This window comes from Biomphalaria glabrata, chromosome 12 (assembly GCF_947242115.1).
Source record: "Biomphalaria glabrata chromosome 12, xgBioGlab47.1, whole genome shotgun sequence".
NCBI lineage: Eukaryota > Metazoa > Mollusca > Gastropoda > Planorbidae > Biomphalaria > Biomphalaria glabrata.
Window position 1 is genome coordinate 24,359,771 of NC_074722.1, and position 23,059 is coordinate 24,382,829.

General features: G+C 37.6%; 1 protein-coding gene across 1 annotated transcript; it reads right to left on the reverse strand.

Moving 5' to 3' along the window:
* Positions 1 to 450: 450 nt before the first annotated feature.
* On the reverse strand, positions 451 to 22,427 carry LOC106073128 (uncharacterized). The gene is made up of 14 exons (XM_056006061.1): positions 22,318 to 22,427; positions 20,537 to 20,632; positions 19,381 to 19,511; positions 18,703 to 18,861; positions 18,342 to 18,382; positions 18,102 to 18,154; positions 13,039 to 13,163; positions 12,244 to 12,402; positions 10,758 to 10,804; positions 9,757 to 9,830; positions 9,310 to 9,434; positions 8,468 to 8,617; positions 4,956 to 5,041; positions 451 to 4,763 (listed from the first exon to the last, which is right to left on the reverse strand). Exons 2-14 carry the CDS (start codon positions 20,620 to 20,622, stop codon positions 828 to 830), a joined length of 5,172 nt encoding a protein of 1,723 aa, XP_055862036.1. The 5' UTR covers positions 20,623 to 20,632; positions 22,318 to 22,427; the 3' UTR covers positions 451 to 827.
* Positions 22,428 to 23,059: the final 632 nt, after the last annotated feature.

Below are 23,059 nucleotides of genomic sequence, written 5' to 3' on the forward strand. Positions count from 1 at the left end.
AACCTTATTATTGCTTCTTTGTATCGCATCATTTATGTTGCTCTACGCATGTGCTTTAGTCCTGTCTTTTTTTGTAGACACCTGGGAGAATGTTTCCATGGGGATTTAAGACAAGTAGCAGTTAAGCTTGAAGTCAAATGGGTGCCTTGTCCTGCCATATGCTCGCTGGACTGTCTTTTGGTTGTCTCGATAGTTCAGGGTTCATTCTTTGAATGCTGCCATCCCCCGTCGTCCTGCGGGAGGTTTGGACTAGGAGGTAGATTACCTTCAAAAACATTTTACAAATCCTGAATGTAAAGTTCAAACTCTACATAGGGATATAAACTAGAGTTTGGCAGCCAAATGGTTTAACTCCCTCCCACACATCTATGAGTTGAGCTTAAAATTAAATTTTATTTTACACAAGGTTTGACATTTTTTCTCAATGACTTTAAAATGTTTTGAAATTCAAATCGCCATACTTCTATTGAGATTGCTGCTTGCATTGTACAGATTAGTTGAATAGAGAAAAATACTGACAAAGATCTGCATTTGTGAATAACGCATTCACCAGAAAGTAGATTGAGTCAAGTTTATCTTGATATGACTGTACATCATCAAATAAGTTTATTGAACAAAACATTTTGAATGCAGAGTTTTAAATAACTGACTTATTTCGTGTCAAGTGATACATTGAACAAATAACAAGTATATATATATATTAGAATGCTGTCATCTTTGGTTGACAATTTACTAGTCTCGTTCTTAGTCCGTTGGCTACAGCAGCTCTGTACAGCATTAAGTCCATAATATCAAGTTTGATGCGATCTCTGGTGTACATCTGCTCCTCACTGCTGCTCGCTATTTGATTCCAATTGCTCTGCAGATCTGGAGGACAAGCTGCTGGCTGTCTGGTCTGAATCTGTGGAGTATCTGTCAGACATGGACCATTCATTCCAGTTTACTGGACTCGTTGCTTTAGTGAACGGTGAATAGCGATACATACTGTTAGGGTAATAGGAAGAATCTATTGGGTTGAATGGTCTTAAGTTATTCTGCCAGGACTGCTGGTTACCCAGACGACTGTTTCCGAAGTATTGCCAGTCAAAATTAGATAAACGCGATGAAGGGAACCAACTCCTAGTATCCCATCGTTTTGTTTTTCCTGCTGATTGGTTAACTCCCTCTTTCGTTTCTTGTACCTTGGAACCTGCCGTCTCTTTTCTGTTTCTCCAAATTAGTCCAGCTCTATCGAAATCTCTGTATGAATCCATGTTGCGCCATGGTCTGTTCTGCCAAGGCCAGCCGCTGTTTCTGGTAATGTAGCTGTACCATTGATTATCTCTCCAAGACGGAACTTGGCTATTTCCAATGGGTGGAAAGTCAGTATTACGATAGCTCAATGAAGGAAACAAATTTACATTGCTCCAACGCTTCTTTCTTCCTGCCATAGTCTGCTTAACGGGCTCTTTAGTTTCTTTGCTAACGGAGTCTGCTGTTTCTTTTTTCTTTCTCCACAGGTAGCGCCATGCTCTGTTCTGCCAGGGCCAGTCACTGCTATACCACTGGTTGTTACTCCAAGACGGAACCTGATTGTTTCCAGTGAATGGCCAGTCAATGTTGCGATAACTCATTGCAGGGAACCAATTCTCGCTGCTCCAGCGTTTCTTTCTTCCTTCTGGAGTTTCTTCCACTGACTCTTTGCTCTCTGACTCTGCTGTTTCTTTTTTCTTTCGCCACATTCCTGTTATGTCAAAATCTTTATCAAAGTTCCTATTCACGTTACCCCATGGTCTGGCCTGCCCTGACCAATTAGTGTTTTCTTTTCGTGTAATGTATTTGTACTGTTGATTCTGAGCATCTTTTCTGACACAGAGGTAAATGTTGCTTCTTGCACTGCCTCGCTCACGAAGGTATTGCACATTTCTGAAATCTTCGGGTAGATCTCGAATCTCGCTCTGAAGGTAACGCAGCATGTTCCAGCTTCTCCAGGGAATGTCACTGTTCAGAGCAAGATTGAGTTCTTTACAGTTTCTATTTGCTGTCTCCCAAGAGTTGCTTTGGTACCACGAAGCAGGACTCTGATAATCTTCCTGATGTTTGAAGTAGTTTGTATTGAATCGTTTCCACCTGGCCAACTGATAAGGGAATACACCTCTCCATGTGTTATAGTTTGGTTGGGGAAATGCATTTCTCCACGATCCATATCTGTCGTTGTAAATATCGCTCCAGAAATACGGGCATATCCAGTCCCAGTAATAATATTGCTGATTATCGAACCAATAGTCCTGAAAACATCGCCCATCTCCTCGGCAATTTCTGTGTATTTGTTCTCTCCACTCTTGACATCTTGTGAGGACCCAATCCAGCCGGTTTGAATTGCTGGGATAATCACGTAAGCTCCAGCGTTTTTTCCTGGACGACCCGCTGACGTTTTCATCCTTCTTCAATTCTTTATCTTCTTCAAAAGTATTTCCATTCGTTCCACCATTATCTTCTTCCGTCGAGTCACGTGGTTGACTATCATCTCGTTTGAAAATGCGAGATCTTATATGATACAGAGAATCGTCATATCCTCTTATCCATTCTGGGACCGAAGGAACGTTCTCGAAATCTTTCAGAACATCGCCCTCGGAAAAATCATTTTCCTGAAAGTAAAAACCTGGCCAGAAAGTATTGAAGGGGTTTAAACCATTCGACCCGACTTCAAATCGTTCTGACCAATGTCTGGATTGAAATGGATAGGTCGTCGTTTGAGGTACAGCATTTCTCCAGAAGTTATTGGCCAACTGATTAAAAAGAAATGGTGAATATTTGGCATCTGTTTGTCTGCCCCTGAATGCTTCTGTGGGTTCCTGGTTAACACCGCTGTACTGAGGACCGTATTTTCTTAGAAAATCACCATTTTCATGGGAAGACTGTAGAAGTCTCTGAAGCAGCCTTTCACGAGAGTCGTCGATTTTGTCATTCTTTTTCCAAAAATCGTTTTTCATGTTGGAATTCCAATTAGTCGAAAATGTCTTCGAGTCACTTCTCCAGGTGCTGTCCGCGTTCTCCGACTTATCGCTTTTCATGTCTCTGCCGCTTTCTTGCAAAGGGTTTTTCCATTGGTTAAATGGTGAATTCCTTGGCTCAGAGTCTTGGAAGTTGTTTTTCAATATATTAAAGGGTGAGTCTCTCCTCTCGCCTGTGCCCACGTTGTCTTTCACGTTAGTGTCGCTTGTTTTCCTTTTCGTGCGGCGTACAGAACGGAAAGGGTTGTCGGGAAAGTTCAAGCCAACGTTCGACCAAACATTTCCATAGCCTTGGTTATACGGCCACTCTTGAGCACTATGATACGGCCAGGAGTTTCGCGAGAGTGATGGTCTCTGGTATCTCCAGTCTTGTGGGCTGAAGTACTGCCAGAAAGGTCTCTGTGTCTGCCAGAGTCTCGTGTTATAAAATGGCCAGTTTCGTGCTGGCCACCAATCAGAACGCAAGTTTTGCCCCCTAAAGTCAGGATTCAAGTAACGTTTTTCTCGACTTTTGTTCGTATCGTCTGTGGGTTTCTCGCTTCCATCTTGGTTTCTCTGTTCGTTGCTTTCACTTGAGACACTCTCAGATTGAGCCTGGCTTGTACTATTTCTTTCGGAAGAGCTGCCATTGTTGAAATCTTTCCAATCATCTGCCAATAGAGCTTCCCACAAATCTCTCTCGGTCATCCACATCAGCAGCGGATCCCAAGGTGGCAAGGTGAACACAGGCGTAGGCAAAATAAAGCCCTGTCTCCAACCACTTGTTTGGTCATTATCTGTTGTGCTATTATCGTTTGTTTTGGACTTATTGGGATTTGTGTCATTGCCCATGTGGTCGGCATCTCGTTTTACTCTCTCCATTTCTTCTTCGCCATTTTCATTCATTCCTTCGGGTTCTTCTGCAACTCTTCTAAACCTCCCAAACATTGGCCAGAACGGATAGTTGGTGGCTGCCCATGTATCAGGTCCGAACATAAATGGCGGTGGAGGATAGTTGATATTAGGCAGGCCCCACGGGTATCGCCCAGGGTCAAGGCCTTGACTTTTATTTTGATCTTTCCTCTCCATCCATGAAGTGTCGCCATCTTGCTCGGTGCTGGCGGCTTGGCTGAAATTGGTATTTGTCTGCTGACTGAAGATATTGTCACGACTTGTTTGGAACAAGGTGCTTCTAGCTTCTTGGCTGTCAGCTGGAGGGTTCCTGTTGCTTTCAATCTTGCTTGATTCACGTTCGCTGTTTAATGTTTGTGAAGCTTCAGGACTTTTTGAAGTAGTGTCTCCCTGGGGATTCGGACTCTGGGGATTCCGAAATGGATTGAAGAGATTTGTTTTTGGGGAGTTACTCTCTTGATTTCTATTAAATCTCATTGGATCCTCGGTTGATCTTTTGAATGGATAAAACAAACCGTTCATTTGGGACATAGAGGTTGGGTAGCTACCGGGCCATTGCGGCCATCTAGACCCTGGAGTATAGTCGCGATTTCCGAAGTCGGCGCCTGGAAAGCCTTGTGGAGGAAAAGTTTGTTCGAAGGGGTAAGTGCCAATGTTTGGGGAGACGTCTGATTTGGCACTTACATCAGACAGATATACACCCCACCACAGCCAAGCTTCAGGCTTCCACCAGTCATCCGACACCTCCCCTTCATAGCAAGACAGCTGACCAGCACACAGGTCTCTTGGTCGTCTGCTTGACATTGATTGTTGATTGCGACGGAAGTATTGAAGCTGTTCGTTGAGATGTCTCTTTGTCGCTTCTCGAATCTCGTTAGCCTGAAAAGTTTGAAGAACTCGTCAGTGTGAGTCTAATGTAGCTCTAGATGACGGTTCAATATATCGAACACAGTCATAATAGTAGTGTGAAAGGCTATGAATGTCACTAAAATGTGTAAGTACAATGTTGTTGTAACAGCTACCTACTTAGTTATTATACAAAAAGAAACTATTTGACTCTAAGGTGCATACCTTTGAATAGCGTTGAAACTGTTGTGCTGTTCTGATAAGACTTTGAAAACTGAACTTAGCATCACAGAAACTAACAAGAAGACCTCCTGAGGAAACAAAATAATCAATTCTGTGTTTAGTGTGTAATCTGAAGAAGAAAACGTAAGTTTTCAATATTACGTTGAAAAAAAAAAAAGAAAAGAAAAAGCTTGTATGACCTAGGAATGCAACGTTGTGTATTTCTACTATTTTATTTAAAAACAACAACAAACACACACATACACACTAAAAGACAATACCTCCTATATACAACTTATATGGTAAAAAGTGTTCCATTTGGTTTATCTAACATTCATTAGTTATTAATAGAGTCTGAGTTTTTAGGCACATCGGCACACTTTAGGCCTTGTCGTGCCCGTAATCCCTAAAAGGTTACTTTACCTTCATACCACAAAGACTAAATTTTATTTAGTTAAGTTATTAAAAACAAGGTTAAAATAGTAAAGGTAGTGAAAATTTAATAATTTAGTAAAAATCTTTTGTTAATATTATATGTACACAATTTCACAATCAAATCTTCGTAGACAACCCCACCTCCCGGACAAAGCCCAGTACCAACCCTGGGTTGACATTGTCAAATAGTGTTTTTAAGTTGTGCGCTCTAAAAAAAATTTCCCCTAATATCTTGGTATCTGAGGCAATCAATGAGGATATGTTCCATGGTGAGACGAGAGTCACAGTACTCACAAAGTGGGGTCTCCTCTCTCTTCAGCAAAAAGGAATGCGTGATGTAGGTGTGGCCAATCCTGAGTCTGGTCGTGCTTCCAAGCCTTGTCAGATCCTTAGATGTGGGCCGCCACCTGACATCCGCCCCAACCTGTCTGAGTTTGTTGTGGGTCTCAGCCTCCCACAGATCCTGCCACTCTCGATAGGTGGCAGAGGCAATACTCTGTCTCAGGTCCGAGCAGGGAATTTGGGTTCCTGACACCGCTTGATTTAGGTCTCTCTTTGCTTCTCTGTCTGCCGTTTTGTTTCCCTCTATGCCCACATGGGAGGGGATCCAGATGAAGGTGACATCCCTATGGTCAGCTTCTATTTGGTCCAACAGCTTTAGGCTCTTATATACCAATGGAATGTCACTCTTCATCCGCCCCAAAGCTTGCAATGCAGAATTGGAGTCGGAGCATATGATAAATTTTCTCCTGTCTGATGCTTTGACGGCCATAGGTGAAAGCGATATTGCATGTAATTCGGCCGTAAAGATGGAGCAGCCACCGGGGAGTCTACGGGAGATTGTTTTGTTCCAAAAGGAGCAGTCACCTTTCCATCCATTTTGGATCCGTCAGTGTAAATGGTGCTACAATCTCCGTAGCTTTCCTGCCGTTTCATAAAGTGGACTTGTAGTATGCTTGGGTCTGTATTTTATTTTTTGAAATTAAGGAGGGAAACATTTAATTTGGTTTTATTCATCAACCAAGGAGGGTTCTGTGGGATTTCTGTTTTAGAAATTTAGTCAATGGGTGGGGTTAAATTTTGGATGGGTTCTCTCATTCGAAGGCCCAACGGCTGTATGACGTTAGGCCTTCGATTGTATAGTTCTACATCTGTAGGGTTAAATATGGAGTGGAAAGCAGGGTTCTTGGGGTTGTATTTTAGCTTGACTATATACTGCGTTGCAAGCTTTTTCATTCTTATGTCCATGGGGAGTTCTCCAGCCTCCACGTGGAGACTTGGGATTTGTGATGTACGAAATGCGCCGAGACAGAGACACAGGGCAGCATTTGGTATGGGTTCTAGTATTTTTAGATACGATTTCCAAGATGCTCCATATATTATGGTTCCGTAGTCCAACTTGGATCGGATTCCGATATAGCAACAACAAGGTATATCTGTCAGCTCCCCAGTCCGTATGGCTGAGTACTCTGAGTATGTTTAATGACTTATGGCATTTCTTCTTAAGTTTCTTAACTTGGGGGAGAAAATTAAATTTGGAATCTAGGGTGAGGCCTAAAAATTTTGTAGTTTTCACAACAGGGATCTTCTTTTTGTGTAAAAATAGTTCAGACTTCCACATGGAGATCGCAGATTCTTCTGCATCGTAGAAGCCCATCAGAGTGTATCTTACTATCAACTTGTACAAGAAGTTCTGATGACTTGTGCAGCTTGGATACACTCTTGGGCTTTCCCACTACTGACTTAAGTCCCTTGAAGATGAGAAAAGGGCTCATCTTTGTCAGGCTTTTCCCCTCTTCTGTGCACCTGACCACCAGAAATGATGGCCAGGTAGTACAGCTTCTTGTGGCCTCCTCCTTTTTTTGCCTCTATTCTTCGCCTCTTGCCTAGACACAAATCTGGGGGAAAGTAGTTTTTTTTTTTGGTGTTTTTTTTGTTTGTCCATGGACATTAGTAGTAATTCGTCACCTGTGCTCCCCATCCGCCATCGAGTCCAACAAGGGGACGGGCCATTCGAATGTCCAGAATGAGCTCGCCAGGGCTACACTGGTGCTATACAGTCAGCTGCTGCATTGGACATGTGTCCGATACAGATGCTCCCTGATTGACCCTCCAGCCACTGCCCTCCTGCATAGGTCGATGACCTATGCTGGTAGCTCCGCGTGACAAGCCGGTTGACACAGAGCGGGCCATCTGGGCCTCAGGTCTAGAGGAACTTGGAGCCAAAGTACTGTATTGTAGTAGTTTATCCTAGGATAGGCACCTACTCAAATACCAGGATCTCTTTATCCCCCCCCCCTCTTACCGGTAAACGTACTGGTCTAAGACGTAGGGAGATTTTAAATATAAGGAGACAGAGTGATGATTAGTGAAGGCAGACCGAGAAAGAGGAGGCAGACACAATGATAGAAAAGAAGTAGGGCATTTTTCAGCTCCAAAAGAGCGAAGGAAAGAGGAGCGCAGTTTAACGTCATGTTTCAGGACGGAGTTATTAATAGAAAAATGATTGCTCTATAAGTTGCACAAGGGAGGTATTGTCTTTAAAATTATTCATAGTTTCCTGCCAATTCCCATTGTCAGATCAAGTTGAAACTTAACACAGTTATTCATTGTACCCGACAAAAAATGAATTATAAAACACATTTTTAAAAAAATTAATAATTGATAATTAATTATTTTATTTGATATCGAAATAGGGGGAATAAATGCTACTTAATGAGAGATGGATATATTCCCCTGGTTATGTTTGGCACGTTTTCCACTCTCTTCCCATTCTTTCATGAAGTCGAAATTTTGCATAATTGTTTATAGTTCATGACAATTTGTTGATCATTAGTAGTAATTAATTAATTTTGTTTTATAAAGCAGAAAGGGAGCTATACTCTGACACCTTAAGGCAAATGGCAATAATTAGCGGTTGTTTGCCTGAGATAAGCTTTGTTTTTTTTTTAAAGCATTTTTTTTGCTCGTTTTAGTACTGTAAGTCTATCGCCGATGAGAGCCTGCATTATTACAAAAAAACTTTTTTTTTTCTGCGACTAAATGTATCATTGTTGTCTTAGTGATATAGGCGTACATACCTTTGAAATAATTCGACCAATCCTTTTGATCTATTCTATCATCACCATTCACGTCTGCTAAATCAAACATGGCAGAAGAGAGCGTATTATTGATTCTATAGCGCTTCCATTGCATTGAGATGTATTCACTTCTGCTGATGGATGAATCGCCTGCAAATGAAATCAAAAATTTATCGAGAATGTAAAAGCTAAAGTAGCACAACCTGTGGGCACTTTAGACCATCAACTTTCAAAAAGTCCATAAGATGTATTTTTATTTATTTATTTTGTGGTTTATTATGTGGTAATAAAATTTTGGAAACCTCAGACAAATCCTTGATTTGCAAGCAGTGCATCAGTAGGCCTAATGACTTGGGATTTTATCGGCGTTTTACGAGGTCATATAACCCTAGGAAGATACGTGAACCTTAATAAGTTATTTAACATAAGTTTTGTGCAAGTAGGTCTTTGACCTTTTACATATAAAGAGGTGGGCAATAAATGTTTTTCTATGGTCAGTGCTAAATAGAAAAAAGTTGTCATTGTTTTTACAACCTAGCCCAATCGTTATAGAAGACCTGAATAATGACCTGCAACGTCACAACCTGTGGGCACTTTAGACCAATAGCTCGTATTGCCACGTCGTAGAGACCTATTTTATTGAAAGAATCGCAGAATGGGTTGACTAAATTAAGAAAAGGAAAACTGGCAAAATCAGAACTGCTACATTAAAAACACTCGCTTAACATGTGAGGAATATTATCAGGAAACGAAGGTCAAAGGTTGAGGTTGAAAAGATTCTTAAAGGAGACTCGGGCAAACTAAAATTCACGTAGAATTCGATCCAATAAAATGAAAGTTACTGTTGTCATCAAATATCTCCAGCCATCGGTTCAAATCTTCCAAAGAAACCCATCCATTCAGATCATCATCAAAATCCATTATGGCTCTAGTGATGTCCAGATCCGATGACCAGTTCTCATTACCCCTAAAACAGTAGAGAAGATAAGATAAATTAGTCAATTAGAGTGGAAACGGTTTCATATAAGAGTTTGTCGATTGGTCTAAAAATGGCTATTTAGTAGTTTTGAGTATTTATTATATATATATATTAACTAATTGGTTTTATTTATCTATTAGCAAGATCTATTGAAAGAGAATGCATGCATCTCACTAAACTTTCTTTGTAATATCTGTTTTTGAAAAGCACTATTAAAAGAAACAAAGTCTGATACAATTATATTCAATAAGAATTCATTCAGTTTAAATCATCAGTTTTTTGTTGCAGGGTTTAAAAACAAGATTGTTACCACCAGGGTTCTGGGCATTTCACCAGCGAGGACGAAAGAGATTTTCCAATCACACGGTGACTTAGTTTGTAGGCCTGGAGAACAAGGGGAAAAGATCTTTATGGCACATTGTTGTTTTTATGATACATTGAAACAAACACAATAAATCTGTCATTTTATTCAACCGGTTAGAAATGTAATAACACTCTACACTGAAGCTCAATATGGAAAACAACTGAAGAACTAAGCTTTTACTGATGCTAACAAAGAAAATGTAATTGCAGAAGTACTGAAGAAATAGAAATTAAGTATTTGTAAAAAGCATATTGCTAGAAAGATAGGAAACATTTAATGTCTGGAGAATATTTAAAAACATATTGCGGAAAAAAAAACAACGGAAAAAAATCTTGAAAGCCATATTCAGACAGTGGCGTAGCTATGGTGGGGGATGGGGGGGAGATTTTGAAAATCCCCCCGGCCAACAATTGAGGGGGGACCCCACTGAGTGTTCCAATTATTTTTTTAATAAATATTAAACCCTATTATCCCATGTCATGATGTCGAATGTCAAAATACTGAGGCCTTTTAAGAGGTCAAGCTTCCCCGGCCCTCAAATGATGGAAAATTTCGAGCTACGCCACTGCACTCAGAGCAGGAAACTAGCTCTTGGATATAGAGTGACTGGCCCTTATAAAGTACAACCTGAAATGGAAAGCTTCTTCCTTGTGATCCAGTTAGACACAAGAAGATTTGATAACTTGGTTGCACATATTTTCACTATTTCATGAAGCAAGGACTCGCTGTGTTAATAAAAATCCTCAATTCTTTCTGAGTGTACGAAATGGCCATGCCGCCATGGAGTCATTTACAAAGACATTTTAGTATTTCTCACAGTTAAATAGAAATGTGAGATATTAAGAACAAATATCTTGTGTTGTTAACAATTTAAAACGCTATGAAATATCGCCCTAGGAAATGGATTGTTTCACTGGGGTGAATGAACTCATTAGTTCGCTACTTACTCTTTCAATGAATCTGATAAGTTCGTCTGTTTTGATCACACCATCCTCTGCAAGAGTTCAAGAGAAGGAATTGTTAATTTGGTTTATCTATTTATTTGTACAAACTGAGTGTTCATTGCTACAGTAAGTCACTTTGGACAAACTGAGTGTTCATTGCTACAGTAAGTCACTTTGGACAAACTGAGTGTTCATTGCTACAGTAAGTCACTTTGGACAAACTGAGTGTTCATTGCTACAGTAAGTCACTTTGGACAAACTGAGTGTTCATTGCTACAGTAAGTCACTTTGGACAAACTGAGTGTTCATTGCTACAGTAAGTCACTTTGGACAAACTTGAAATGTTGGTTAATTTTATTAATGTGCAGTTCGACTTTGAACGAATGAAATATTAAACGTTTTATCTTAATATCCCATCAACACCGTAAATTGAAATGATCAGAATGCACCAGCTATTTGTCAGGACATTCATTTCTAATTAACTAAATAAATAAACATACACACACACACATTGTCTTTTTCTTTCTCCAAGTCTTCTCTCTCTCTTTCTCTCTCTCTCTCCCACTCTCTCTCTGTCTGTGTGTGTGTCTCTCTCAGTCTCTGTGTGTGTGTCTCTCCCTTTGTGTCTCTGTCTCTGCAGGTAAGTCTATCTCTGTCTCTCTCTCTATGTGTGTGAGTGTCTCTCTTACTCGCTGTCTTTATCTCTGCCTTTGTGTGTGTCTCTCTCTGTGTCTAGATTTATTACAAATTTAATTACATGAGTGATCTAAACTATTTGATAAAATTAAACTTCGTATAAGCTTTGTTTGTTTTTAAGTATTTTTTTCGGCCCCCGAAAGGGGAAAAGACGCTATTAGTTTTGTGTGGAATGTCTGTCTGTCCGTCCATCCCATTTAGATCTCGTAAACTAGGAAAGATAGTGAAAATCCGACATCATGATATTTTAGACCATTCAAAGTTCTGATGCAACGGCTAAAATTTTTTTCTTTTCTGAAAGCGAAAAATCTAATTTTGAAAATCACTTATGCTAGTAGTTTTTTAATTTTTTATTTTTTTTACGGAAATTTTTTTTTTTTTTTTTTTAGGATTTGAATAAGAGATTGACCCTTTACAAAACAATCAGATCAATTGGCTATTCATTATAAGACATCAGGCCATCTTCACAACTAACTTCACATTCACTTTCACCTATCCCCTGGTCTGCTGGACCGTTGAGGAACCACACAAGATCTGTCAACCTTCTTTCTCCATTCTTCTCTGTCATTTCCCTTTGATAGAATTTAATTCTGTTATTCTTTCTAAAAATATTGAAATCTGGCTTTTTTTTTTTTTGCCTGGATGAACCACTTCGGGGGCCGATTTTGAGTTCGTGTTTCCACACAAACTGTCTTTGTAACCTTGTTTTTTTAATATTCTTGTTCTTTTCTTGTTATTGTCATTATTGTTATTTTATTGTTCTTCAATTTTCTAGTATGACTAAACTTCTTACCATCAAGGTCAACTTCTTTCAGAACGGACTGAAGGTCATAACTGGACAAGGTCATGTCCCTGTCTCTGTCCCAGAAGTCAAACACCAGGTTGGTGGCCACTGGGTCTGCATTGTATGCCTGCGTTGTTCTATCGACCCAATGTCTCCTGCGTACTTGACCTGCGAGTAACAATAGAGTATTTTAGTTTTTTGTTTTCTTTCGTTTGTTTTTTAACATAGTAACTTCAGCAAAATCAATGCTTACAACCGTGTAGCTATGCAAAGCTCCGGAACGTAGCGAGCCAATTTGTAAAAGTAAGTAAAGTTCAACTTTCAGACCTTGCGATCTGTAGGGCAGATGGTGTCAATGTCATCTTTCTTTGCCCAACGGTTAACAAGCAGGGTGCCATGTGGCCAGCACAACGACCAACCACCTTTACTTTCCCCAAGATAAGTCAGCTGCCCACTAGAGTTAGGTGGACTTAGGGGCGTCCTTAAAATCATAAAGCCTAGTCTTCACCGAAATTCGAGCACGCAACCTCTCGGTTCGGAGGCCAAGTGCTTTACCACTCAGCCACCAAGCCCCCTCCCCAGGTCAATATGTGGGCTGTAAGAAATTGTTTTTTTTAACAGTCGTCTCAATTCGAAAAGTTTTTTTTTAAAGGATTTTTTAGTGACCAAAATCATGAGATTATGTAATAGTCTCCCCTGTCCTCCACTACAGCAGATTAAAATCTTACAATTCTAAAAGTCTCATTAACAGAGTGCGTTTTACAATGGAGAAGTTTTTAAATTGTTACTATGAATGCAACAAACCCTCTGAATTCATTCTGGAGAGTTCCTGTTTCAGTTCGTTTAACGTCACAATCTTGTCTCGGTTAACATCAACACTGCTTATAAAGAAGTCATAATGTATCTCTCCGGTATCGCCATGGCCAATGCTGAAGAAAGAGAGTGCGGGGAAATGATACACAAGCTAAACAAGATTACAAAGAGAGTTTGTGTTACACAAACTCAGAGGCGGCCCCCGTCGAAGTCGGATCCCTGTCGGATCTGCATATTCGCAAATAATATTCAAGAGGTGATTTAATTTTGATGTAAAATGTTTTACACGTTTCGGATGTTCCTTCAGAGTTGAAGATAATTACTTCCTAGTCCAAACCTCCCGCAGGACGACGGGGGATGGGAGCGGGCAGGGTTTGAACCCTGGGCCATCCATAAATCTGAACGACAGTCCAGCGCGCAAACCGCACGACCAGGCAGCCATCCGATGGTCAAAAGTAATAATGTTTCAAAGATTCATTTGCCGTAAATTTAAATTTAATAAAAAAAATAGTAGATTAGTTTTAGTATATTAAAACATTACAATATTGATCAAAACGTTTGGAAATGAAAATCTACACTTTTTTTTTACACTTTAAGTTTAGAAATTGAAATTCTACATCTTAATCTAGTCTATTTTAGTCTAAACTAGATCTAGAAATTCTAGATCTAGACTCTAAAATAATTTTAATTAGAATATAAATCCAGATCTAGATATACTGTAATAAAAATCTAGATCTAGTTTAAAAAATCTAGATTAGATCTAAATCAAGATATCATTCCTTTTTTAAACGCGAGTCACATAACGAGGCTTAATAAACATTACTATACCGAGTTCTTTTTTCATTTCATTTGAAGAATTAATTCCATATAACGTCAGAGGGAAAAAAAAACACTACGTCACACGGCCTAGCTAGACTAAAAATCGCCTTTATCTATAAGAGCCATTTATCGAGTGTTCATAGACTTTGGTGCACCGAGTGCGTTCTTTAAGCATTTCATTTAAAGAATTCATTCCATTTGACGTCAAAGGAAAAAAAAACACTACGTCACACGGCCTAGCTAGAATAAAAATCGCCTTCATCATTACGAGCCTTTTATAGAGTGTTCATAGACATTGGTGCACCGAGTGCGTTCTTTTAGTATTTCATTTAAAGAATTCATTCCATATGACGTCAAAGGAAAAACAAAACACTACGTCACAAGGCCTAGCTAGACTAAAAATCACCTTTATCAACACGAGCCATTTCTCGAGTGTTCATAGACATTGGTGCACCGAGTGCGTTCTTTTAGCATTTCATTTAAAGAATTCATTCCATGTGACGTCAAAGGAAAAAAAAAACACTACGTCACACGGCTTAGTTAGACTAAAATATGTTTTCATTAATACAAGCAATTTTTTCGAGGGTTAATAGAAATTGGTGCACCGAGTGCGTTCTTTTAACATTACATTGAAAGAGTCCATTCATATGACGTCAAAGAAAAAAAATTCCATTACCTCACAATAGGCTAGTACCGGTACCATAAAAAAAATGTCTTTATTTACACGAGATATTTAACGAGGGTTCATAGACATTGGTGCACTGAGTTCTAATAGATATTATTTAAAAAGGATCAAAGCCACATTGTTTTTGCGTTTTGTCTGTCAGTCGGTCTGTCCGTTATCTTGATATAAAAAAAACAACTAAAAGTTATTAAAAATTGATTAACCTTTATTTTACGTTTCAAAACATCGCAATAATTTTTAGGTACGAACACAATTGAAAAGTTTATATAATAGATTGTTCCGGATGTTTGTATATATAGTAAAAGAAAAAGAGAATTTCAGATAAATGTAATACCGTTAATTAAATTTTTTGGATGGTCTCGTATAAAAATTAGATGTACTACAGCCACGTGGAGAGATTTTCATACCTTACTTTGGTGTTTGGATTCTGTTTTCCTTAAAAATCGGAACATAATATTAACGATAATTAGATTTTTTTATGTTTTAGGTAGAAAGTTAAATGTACTGTAAGAGAGTAGTGAGTTAAAATATTGTTCATAAAAATCCGTAAAAACATTATTTCGTAAATGAGAAGATTATTTGTTTATTAATTAGAAGAGGGAGTTCAAACAATTATTTGGCGTTAGTAGATTTTTAAATAAATTCGGAAATTTCTGGCGACGATTTGTAAGAAACAAAATCCGGAACTTTCTTTATCGATTACAAAACTTCTATGTTATGTTTTACAAGAAAATTAAATGTCCAAAAAGTAATTTTCAGTAATCAATTCTAGTAAATTACTTTTTTTAAAAGCCTTATGCGATTTCAAACAATCATTAGGCATAATTCATGTTTTATAAAACAATATCCGGAACATTTTTACACTTAATGAAATATAAGTCAGTATAGAGATTATGATTTAGCATTAATATGCTATTTACATAAAAAACGGAACAACATATTATTGATAATGTGTTTTTGCAACGTTTAAGCATGGAAATTGAATGTAATATAAGTTAGAAGAGCAAACAAACATTTGTTGGCGTTGATTAGTTTTGCACAAAAAATCCGGAACAATCAATTTTAGATACTTAAAACTATTGAGATGTTATGGGAGGAACATTAAAGGGTAAATCAGATTTTCAATAGCTTTTAGAGTTCTAGTTTTTTAAATCTAATCGTGACGGACAGACCGACCAACAGACAAAACGCACAAAAATAAGCTTCTTTTATTCGGATGGGGGCACTAAACAAAAAATAAATAAAATCTGATTTTTAAAAAAAGTTTAAGGAATTGGTTTAGCACCTGATCATGTTGCGACGTTACGCTACTGCACGAAAATCGCTGCATAAAAAGTCCATTTAAAAAAATGTGCGTGATATTTACATACAAAGTGCATTATTAGCCTTTATAAACAAACAGAAATGTTTTCTTTTAATTTTAGCAGCTAGTTGACCAGAAAAAACGTCTTTAACTATTATTTGTATTTGTTGTAAACATTTCCTGTACATTTTAAAAATATATTTGACTTAGTGATACTGAAAATACACAAAAATTGTCCATCTTTGTTAGCATATTGTAACATTGCCTCCCTTACATTTACGTAATTGTTTTAGAATTGGTGTATTTTTATGAAAAAATCGCTTGCATAATTAATTTTATAAATTAAACGGTTTGCTTTTAGAAAACCAAAAGTAGCCGTTGCACCTAAACTTTTCAAGCCGGATTTAATGATGAAATAATATTTTTCATATCTCTTCTAGTTTTCGAGATCTGAGTGTGACAGACGGACAGACGGACAGACGGACAGACGGACAGACGGACAGACGGACAGACGGACATTTTGCACAAACCTAATAGCGGCTTTTTCCCCTTACGGGGGCCGCTAATAAAAAATAAGAAAATATCAAAAGTGCTTTAAAAAAAAAAACAAAGCTTATAATAAGCATAGTTGAATCAATTGGTTTGAATTAGTCATATGATTACATTTGTAATAGATATTGACTAACAATAAAAAAGCAATTATTAAACAAAATAAGGAAACTATCTAAATTCGAACTCATGGCTCAAGCCGACACTGACTGAATGTTTTACTTCACTCTGCTAGTGAAGTTCTAATAAACATAGAAGATTGCATAGGTATCTATCGTTTTCTAGTCTAGTCGTATTTGATAGATGTGTTCTTCACCAAGTCTCAAACGACGACCTATAAAATGGTACTTAACTTTTCTTATCCTTTTTGTTTATATTTACTGAACTAAACCTGTGTTCTCTCTGTCTCTAAGCCTCCAAGTAGTAAGTCAGAAACTGGTCGCGCCGCAGAAAAAAAAAAAACCTGTCCAGAGCAAGGTAATTGATACAATTGTTTTCAGTGGCGATGTTTAGAAAAGAGAAAAACGTGTCTAGCATCAAGCCAACTTTGTACTCAACACAGTCCTACTATAGGAGAGTAGGTTTCCAAGAACACATAGGACAGACAGTGCAGAGTGTACACTAGTTCCTCATCGGTGTAAGCAAGTTTGAAATGTTAATGCCATTGGTCGACCATGACACTTGATTCCGAGTCCCATGCAACTTAAGGGTTTTGGGGTGTATGTTTATACGGCAAAATCTTTATCAAATCAGAATTAGTTAACCTGTCTACATTGTCTTTACGGGCTCACAACATCAACAACAAAACCCCCAAGGTCTCTGAAAACCTGACTGAATGTTTTACATCAGCTTCACAGGGAACAAACAAAAAATTAAAGCCCCTCTGTTAAGAGAGCTCGTTGCTTATCTCAAACAGCATAAAGCCAGTTGGGTTCGAGCTCCAATCCCAAGAACAAATGTCTCATAATTTAAAAAAAAAATCTTCTCTTAATCATTGGGAGAGGGGCGCTGTAGAAGTAAAATTAAGGAATAGTGCAATATTAAACATTTTGATACGATAAGCGGTAATATAATGAGGAGCTAATTTTTTTTAAAATGAGGTTCACAATTTGAGTGAACAATGTCATCGTATTTCCACTACTAAATGGTGATGTTACAGACAAATTATAATATTAATTTGTGTATTTTAACGAGTTAATACATACCGTAATATTAAATATGGCAATAACACTTATTAACTAACACAAAAATAAATATCTAGCTGAGTACTTTTACATTGTCGAACTAATTTTTAGTACCATAAAAAATAATCTGATACGTTGGTATTAAATGAATAGCTGTGACGGAATAATCGAAGAGTTACACAACCTTAACAGAATACAGAAATAAGATGCACATTTATTGCATTTTGTTCTTATCGTTATATCGCTAGTGTCTACAAATAGGGCCTTAATAAAAGTTCTTTTTTGTTTCTTATAACAACACTGTCGACCGTGTTCCCCGGTAAGCTACTGTCTACGGTGTATTCCCGGTGTATGCTATTGTGTTATTCTGGAAACATTGTTTCACAAAAGATCCAGAAGGCTGACTTCTGTGACCCAGAAACTACATAACTGATAGATTGAACGTTTCATTTTCGTAGAAATGACATTATTTAAAATTGTTTCCGCAGTAAGTTCAAAGTAAAAGACTACTCACGAAGTTGGTGCCATCAAGAGAGAAAGTAACTTTTCTGCCGACTGCCCAATCCACTGGGGATAGAAAATTAAAAAAAAAACAAAAAAAAATTTAATATTATTTTATTGATCTGAAGAAATGACAGTAAAAGTCATATTTAAAGCTTACAAAAATGAAAATGAAATTAAAAAAAAAAAGTGTTAATTAAAACTATAACGTCTAGAGTCAAACTAAAAATGAAAGTAAAACATGTTGGCCTACCTTCTCAAGTACGTCTCTGTAGTCATTCACTGTTATATAGTCTGTGGATTCAAACAAAATTAAACATTTTAAATTCAATCTATATCAAATTTAAAAAAAAAAAACAACACCTACCCCTCTCAAGAAATATGAATTAACAATAGACCAATGCGTGTATTTATTCTAGGCCATACGAGAATTCAGTTTTGTATGCAATTATTTTGTTGGTCATAGATACTGTTTAACAGTGAATAGATATCTCAAGACAAGCAAAATTAAAACCAATTATTAGAAAATACACTGATTCAAAAACAAAAAGAATGAGTTATATCTGTCCTAACATTCTCTCTTCCACTCTCTCTCTCTCTCTTTCTCTCCTTACTTTTCCCAGAGAATGACGTCAGAGACACGTCCCGCTGGTCGATGACGTCGTCCCTCTGGCTCTGATCATTGAGATAGTCAAACATGATGGAAGTCAGCTCGGAGCTGAGGTTGTACATTCTGTAATAGTCAATGAACTCGTCACGTGATACTTCGTCGTCTGCAAACCAAAAGAAAGATTATTTCGATCTTCTAGTAATTAACATCACTATATCGGTTCCACAATTTCACACAGAAAGACTTAAATAAGAGTTAAAAAGAAATATTCTGTCGGATAATCAAAAATCAAAGATTAAAACAAGGGTATATATGAAAAAGCTGATGAACTAAGCATCAAATTTAGTCAATCTGATGTTTAATCAGAAGAGCATTCTGTAACAAATGTATCATTTAAAGTAGAAGACTATATACGAAAAATGTATTGTTGTAACTTTTAGTAAATTGATAATTAATCTTTCAATACATTTCACTGCACTATCATTAATGTATATTTTTTTCTTATAGTTTTTGAAAAATATTGCTTTATCTTTGTGAGTTGGGTTCTTCTAAGATCATTGCCAACATTTCAAAAAACGAAATTTCAGAAGACCAACTACTGTAGATTCCATGACTTGAAATTCGTCTTTACAAAAAAACTAAATTAAAAAAAATAATTTTTTAATCCAAACATTCCCCTGACCATGATTTCCTTTACTATCAGCGAGCTTGTAGAGGTTGTTGGTAAACTCTGTGTCTGTGATGACTCCATCCTTGTTGGTGTCCCCTAGACTGGCCTGATCAACAACATTGTACTCTGATAAAATGCTCTTTCTGTTGAGGAGAAATTCGATGTCCAGAGTCAAAATAACAGAACAAGGTTTTGGAAGGGAAGCATACCATTGAAACTGAATAGAGTTCTGTGTTAATAATTAAACAACTAAAGGCCTACTGAGATTGTCTGATTGGGTCGTGATATTCAACGATTAGAGCTTTAAAGTTTCGAGTTAAAATAGGGATTTCTGCTCACCTGGGACCCAGCTTTAGCTGTAAATAGCTATGATTCTGAATTTAAATAAAAAACAACAAAATAAAACGTATATAGGCTACTGATAAACTTCAAGGACAGCGACAAATCTACATTACTCCTTCCACTTAAAGAGTCAACTATATATATATATATATATATATATATATATATATATATATATATCATAGGGGAGCACCTGAAAGTAGTTAGGGCAAATATCCGGCCATTGTTCACTATTCGGCCATAGTTGGCTCCGGCCGAATAGCACTGCAGGATAGTTGGCAGGATAATAAAAAGTACGCAGTAGTATCTATATTTGTATTAATATATATTATCCCGAAATTTAATTTCCCAGCTTTAACTGAGATTCGTACCCGAGACACCTCGGTTCGGAAACCAAGCATTTACCATTCAGCCACCACGGCTTCCTATTGAACTACTTGTTGAATAAAAGGATGGACGAAAGCCCCAACAAACATGTCACTATCCACGCACCGTTCCTCAATGAGCCGTTTCTTTTTATGGCGGACACCTGAACGGCTGATGTGGTACAGAGAAGGAATAGTAGGGACTTTCCCTGTTGTCCTCGGTCATTGGCGTCGCTTCTAATCTGAGCGCCTTGGGATGTCATACATCGGTAATAGGGATGTCATAATTTGCGTTTTTCCCGGACAGAAGTTTGTTTAGACAGTCAGCTTCCATAGACCTAGAGTTCCAAGAGTCTTAGACTCATCACTTAGGACAATAAGTAACAAGAAGAACAGCTTTTAAAATGTACCAAATGTTTTTTTACACCAACATATTTTTGTGTTGAACTGAACTCACGTACATAAAACTTTCTTGACTCCAAGCCTTCAGAAACTTGACTTGATAAAACAAGAGTAACACTAGGACAACCTGAAGTCGCACCATCATTGATGGAAGCCTGGAAGTTACAGCAACAATTAGTTCATTAAGATTAGAGTTTATTTTTATGTTGTTGTTTTTTTTTTTTTTGCATTTTTTTTCGGATTCATAAAAATGGACATTTATTGTAAAAACAACCTATGTCTATTTTTAAAAGAACATTTTACATTGATTTCGATTACATAACACAACACAATGAGAACAACAACGACACAACACACACGAGCGCATACACATACAATATAGCATTTATTCTCATAAGTCGAGATATTTACTTTTATTAACTCTTTCTCTCCGTTATTATTTTCCTCTTTCGATAGTATCATTCATTTAGCTCATTTGTATTTCACTCTCCTGTTAGGATTAAACTTCCATAACTTTTTTTTAATCTGTTATCAGAAAATGTTATATTTGGTATTAACTTGTAGGAGAAAGCATGCTCTTTGTACACAACACAAGTTAAAGTCTATGAATCCAAAGATCCATTTAATTTAATGGGGGTCAAATCAACGTTAATCGTTAATTAGGAGAGAAAGAGTTAATGGGAGCTTGGCAAGTAGTAGTCAAGTAGTAGCAAGTAATCTAGTCTAATCCTGCATTTTGTAGAAAAGAAGGAAAGAGAAAGGGAGAGATAGGCAGATAGAAAAAGAACAATGATTGATAAAGAGAGAAAGACAGGTAGAGAAATGCAGATAGAGAGACAGGGTCAGTATGAAAGAGAAAAACAGCGACAGAAGATAAAGAGAGAGAGAGAGAGAGAGAGAGAGACAGGTAGGCAGAAGGCTGGCTGGCTCAGGCAACCCATTCCATGCCCTTGCGTCCTGATAGTCAGAATACGTTACTTAGCGTGCAGTATCCCACGACAGAATGTATTCTAGCAACATGAACACTAGACCCTGCAGTCTGCATATCTGCTTTAATAAGATTGATGAACAAAATCATCCCTACATGATGATATAAAAAGTTGTTGTTTTTTTTTGGTGTTTTTTTGTTTTTGTTTTTATCTACAGCTTTATCTGATAGTCTCTAACAGCACACGCCTGTATATGGCTCCTGCAATCGCGAAACGACTATGTGGCATCATATACAAATCGGGTGAATGCCCTGGCATTAGATATGACCCTCAATGATGTCGCCAACACAGCAGTTCCCCCCCCCCCACACACACACACTCCACGCAGCTCATCTATCCAAACAAGTGCCAATCCAGTTTGGTATCAGCTGATAAGTTACCTGAGGCTCGAATACTCCTACTTTTACCTCAAGATTGACTCCCGAAACCTTTCCCATATTTGGGTAATAACTGCAAGGCAGCAGAGGTTTGAGTTCAGAGTTTTCCTTCTCTTATGTGGATAGCCAACCAAGGCTAACGCTCCCCTCGAGCCCAAAGCTTACTGGTTTAGGCGCCAGTTACTCGCCTTTGCCTTTTCTCTTGTGAGTGATAACAGTTTCGCCGGACTCAATATCTGACGTTTTTTTAGACATATGCCATTATAAGCATTTTATAGGCTTATATCCATTACCACGTCCGTGCATAAGGTTTTACTGTACTCAATCTGAATTAGTCATTTATTCAAATGTTTAGTTCAATAATTCACTTTCAAATCCTGGACTAGCTATGTTTCCATTCATAATATTTGTTAATCAGAAAATATTATTGTCAGTTATGCATTGTTATTTCTGTTGAAATCTATATCTACTTACCTGTTCTACTGAATATTCTTCCAAGAACACAAGAAAGTCAATAGACTTCACCTACTAGGACATCATTATATTCTAGCTACCTTGCTACCTGTCTTCATGGAATGACTAGAAACTGTTTGAAGAAATGTTTTTATATTGTCTAATGACATGTATGCTGCATGCAGTGGGTCTGACACGTAGACAACACCTCTCCATTTGGGCAAAAATATAGATTCCATGCATCGTTCAGATGTAGTGACTTTGAAGTTATTTAAAAAAAATGGTTATTCTGTGTGACTGAGATCAATCTGAATATTTTGACACAATCCTAAATATGTCATAAATACAATAGACCAGATAAAGTTGAAATGATTATTTTCAACATAGAAGTCATTCTTTGATTTGTATCGGACGGACTTGTTCAAAGACAATACTTCGAGAACCTTTGACAAGTTTATGCTTAGAAGCAATTTCTTAGTTGACCAAACATGACCGTCTCATTGGATGTGACGGGGTCCCTGGTCACGTGACTTCATTAGCCCATCAAGAGGCTAGAAGTTCTCAGGGCGAAAATAAATTGACACTTTTTTTTTCTGCAAAACATTTGTTTTTAAACTTCTGCACTTTTTTTAAACTGCTTGTGACTGGACTCTTCTTATCTCATTACTTTCTGCTCAAGGCTATTGTCGTCTGCTAATGAACATTTCCATAAGACGTCATAGTTGGTGTGGCGGGATTGTTTGAGAATGATCCAATCCAGATT

Coding starts and splice junctions, on each gene's coding strand:
- LOC106073128 (XM_056006061.1), bottom strand. CDS start 20,622: ATGATGGTGCGACTTCAGGTTGTCCTAGTGTTACTCTTGTTTTATCAA. Junction 12,403..13,038: donor CTCCAGAATGAATTCAGAGG/GTTTGTTGCATT, acceptor TGTTACTCGCAG/GTCAAGTACGCAGGAGACAT. Junction 8,618..9,309: donor GGAGATATTTGATGACAACA/GTAACTTTCATT, acceptor TTTCATTTGCAG/GCGATTCATCCATCAGCAGA.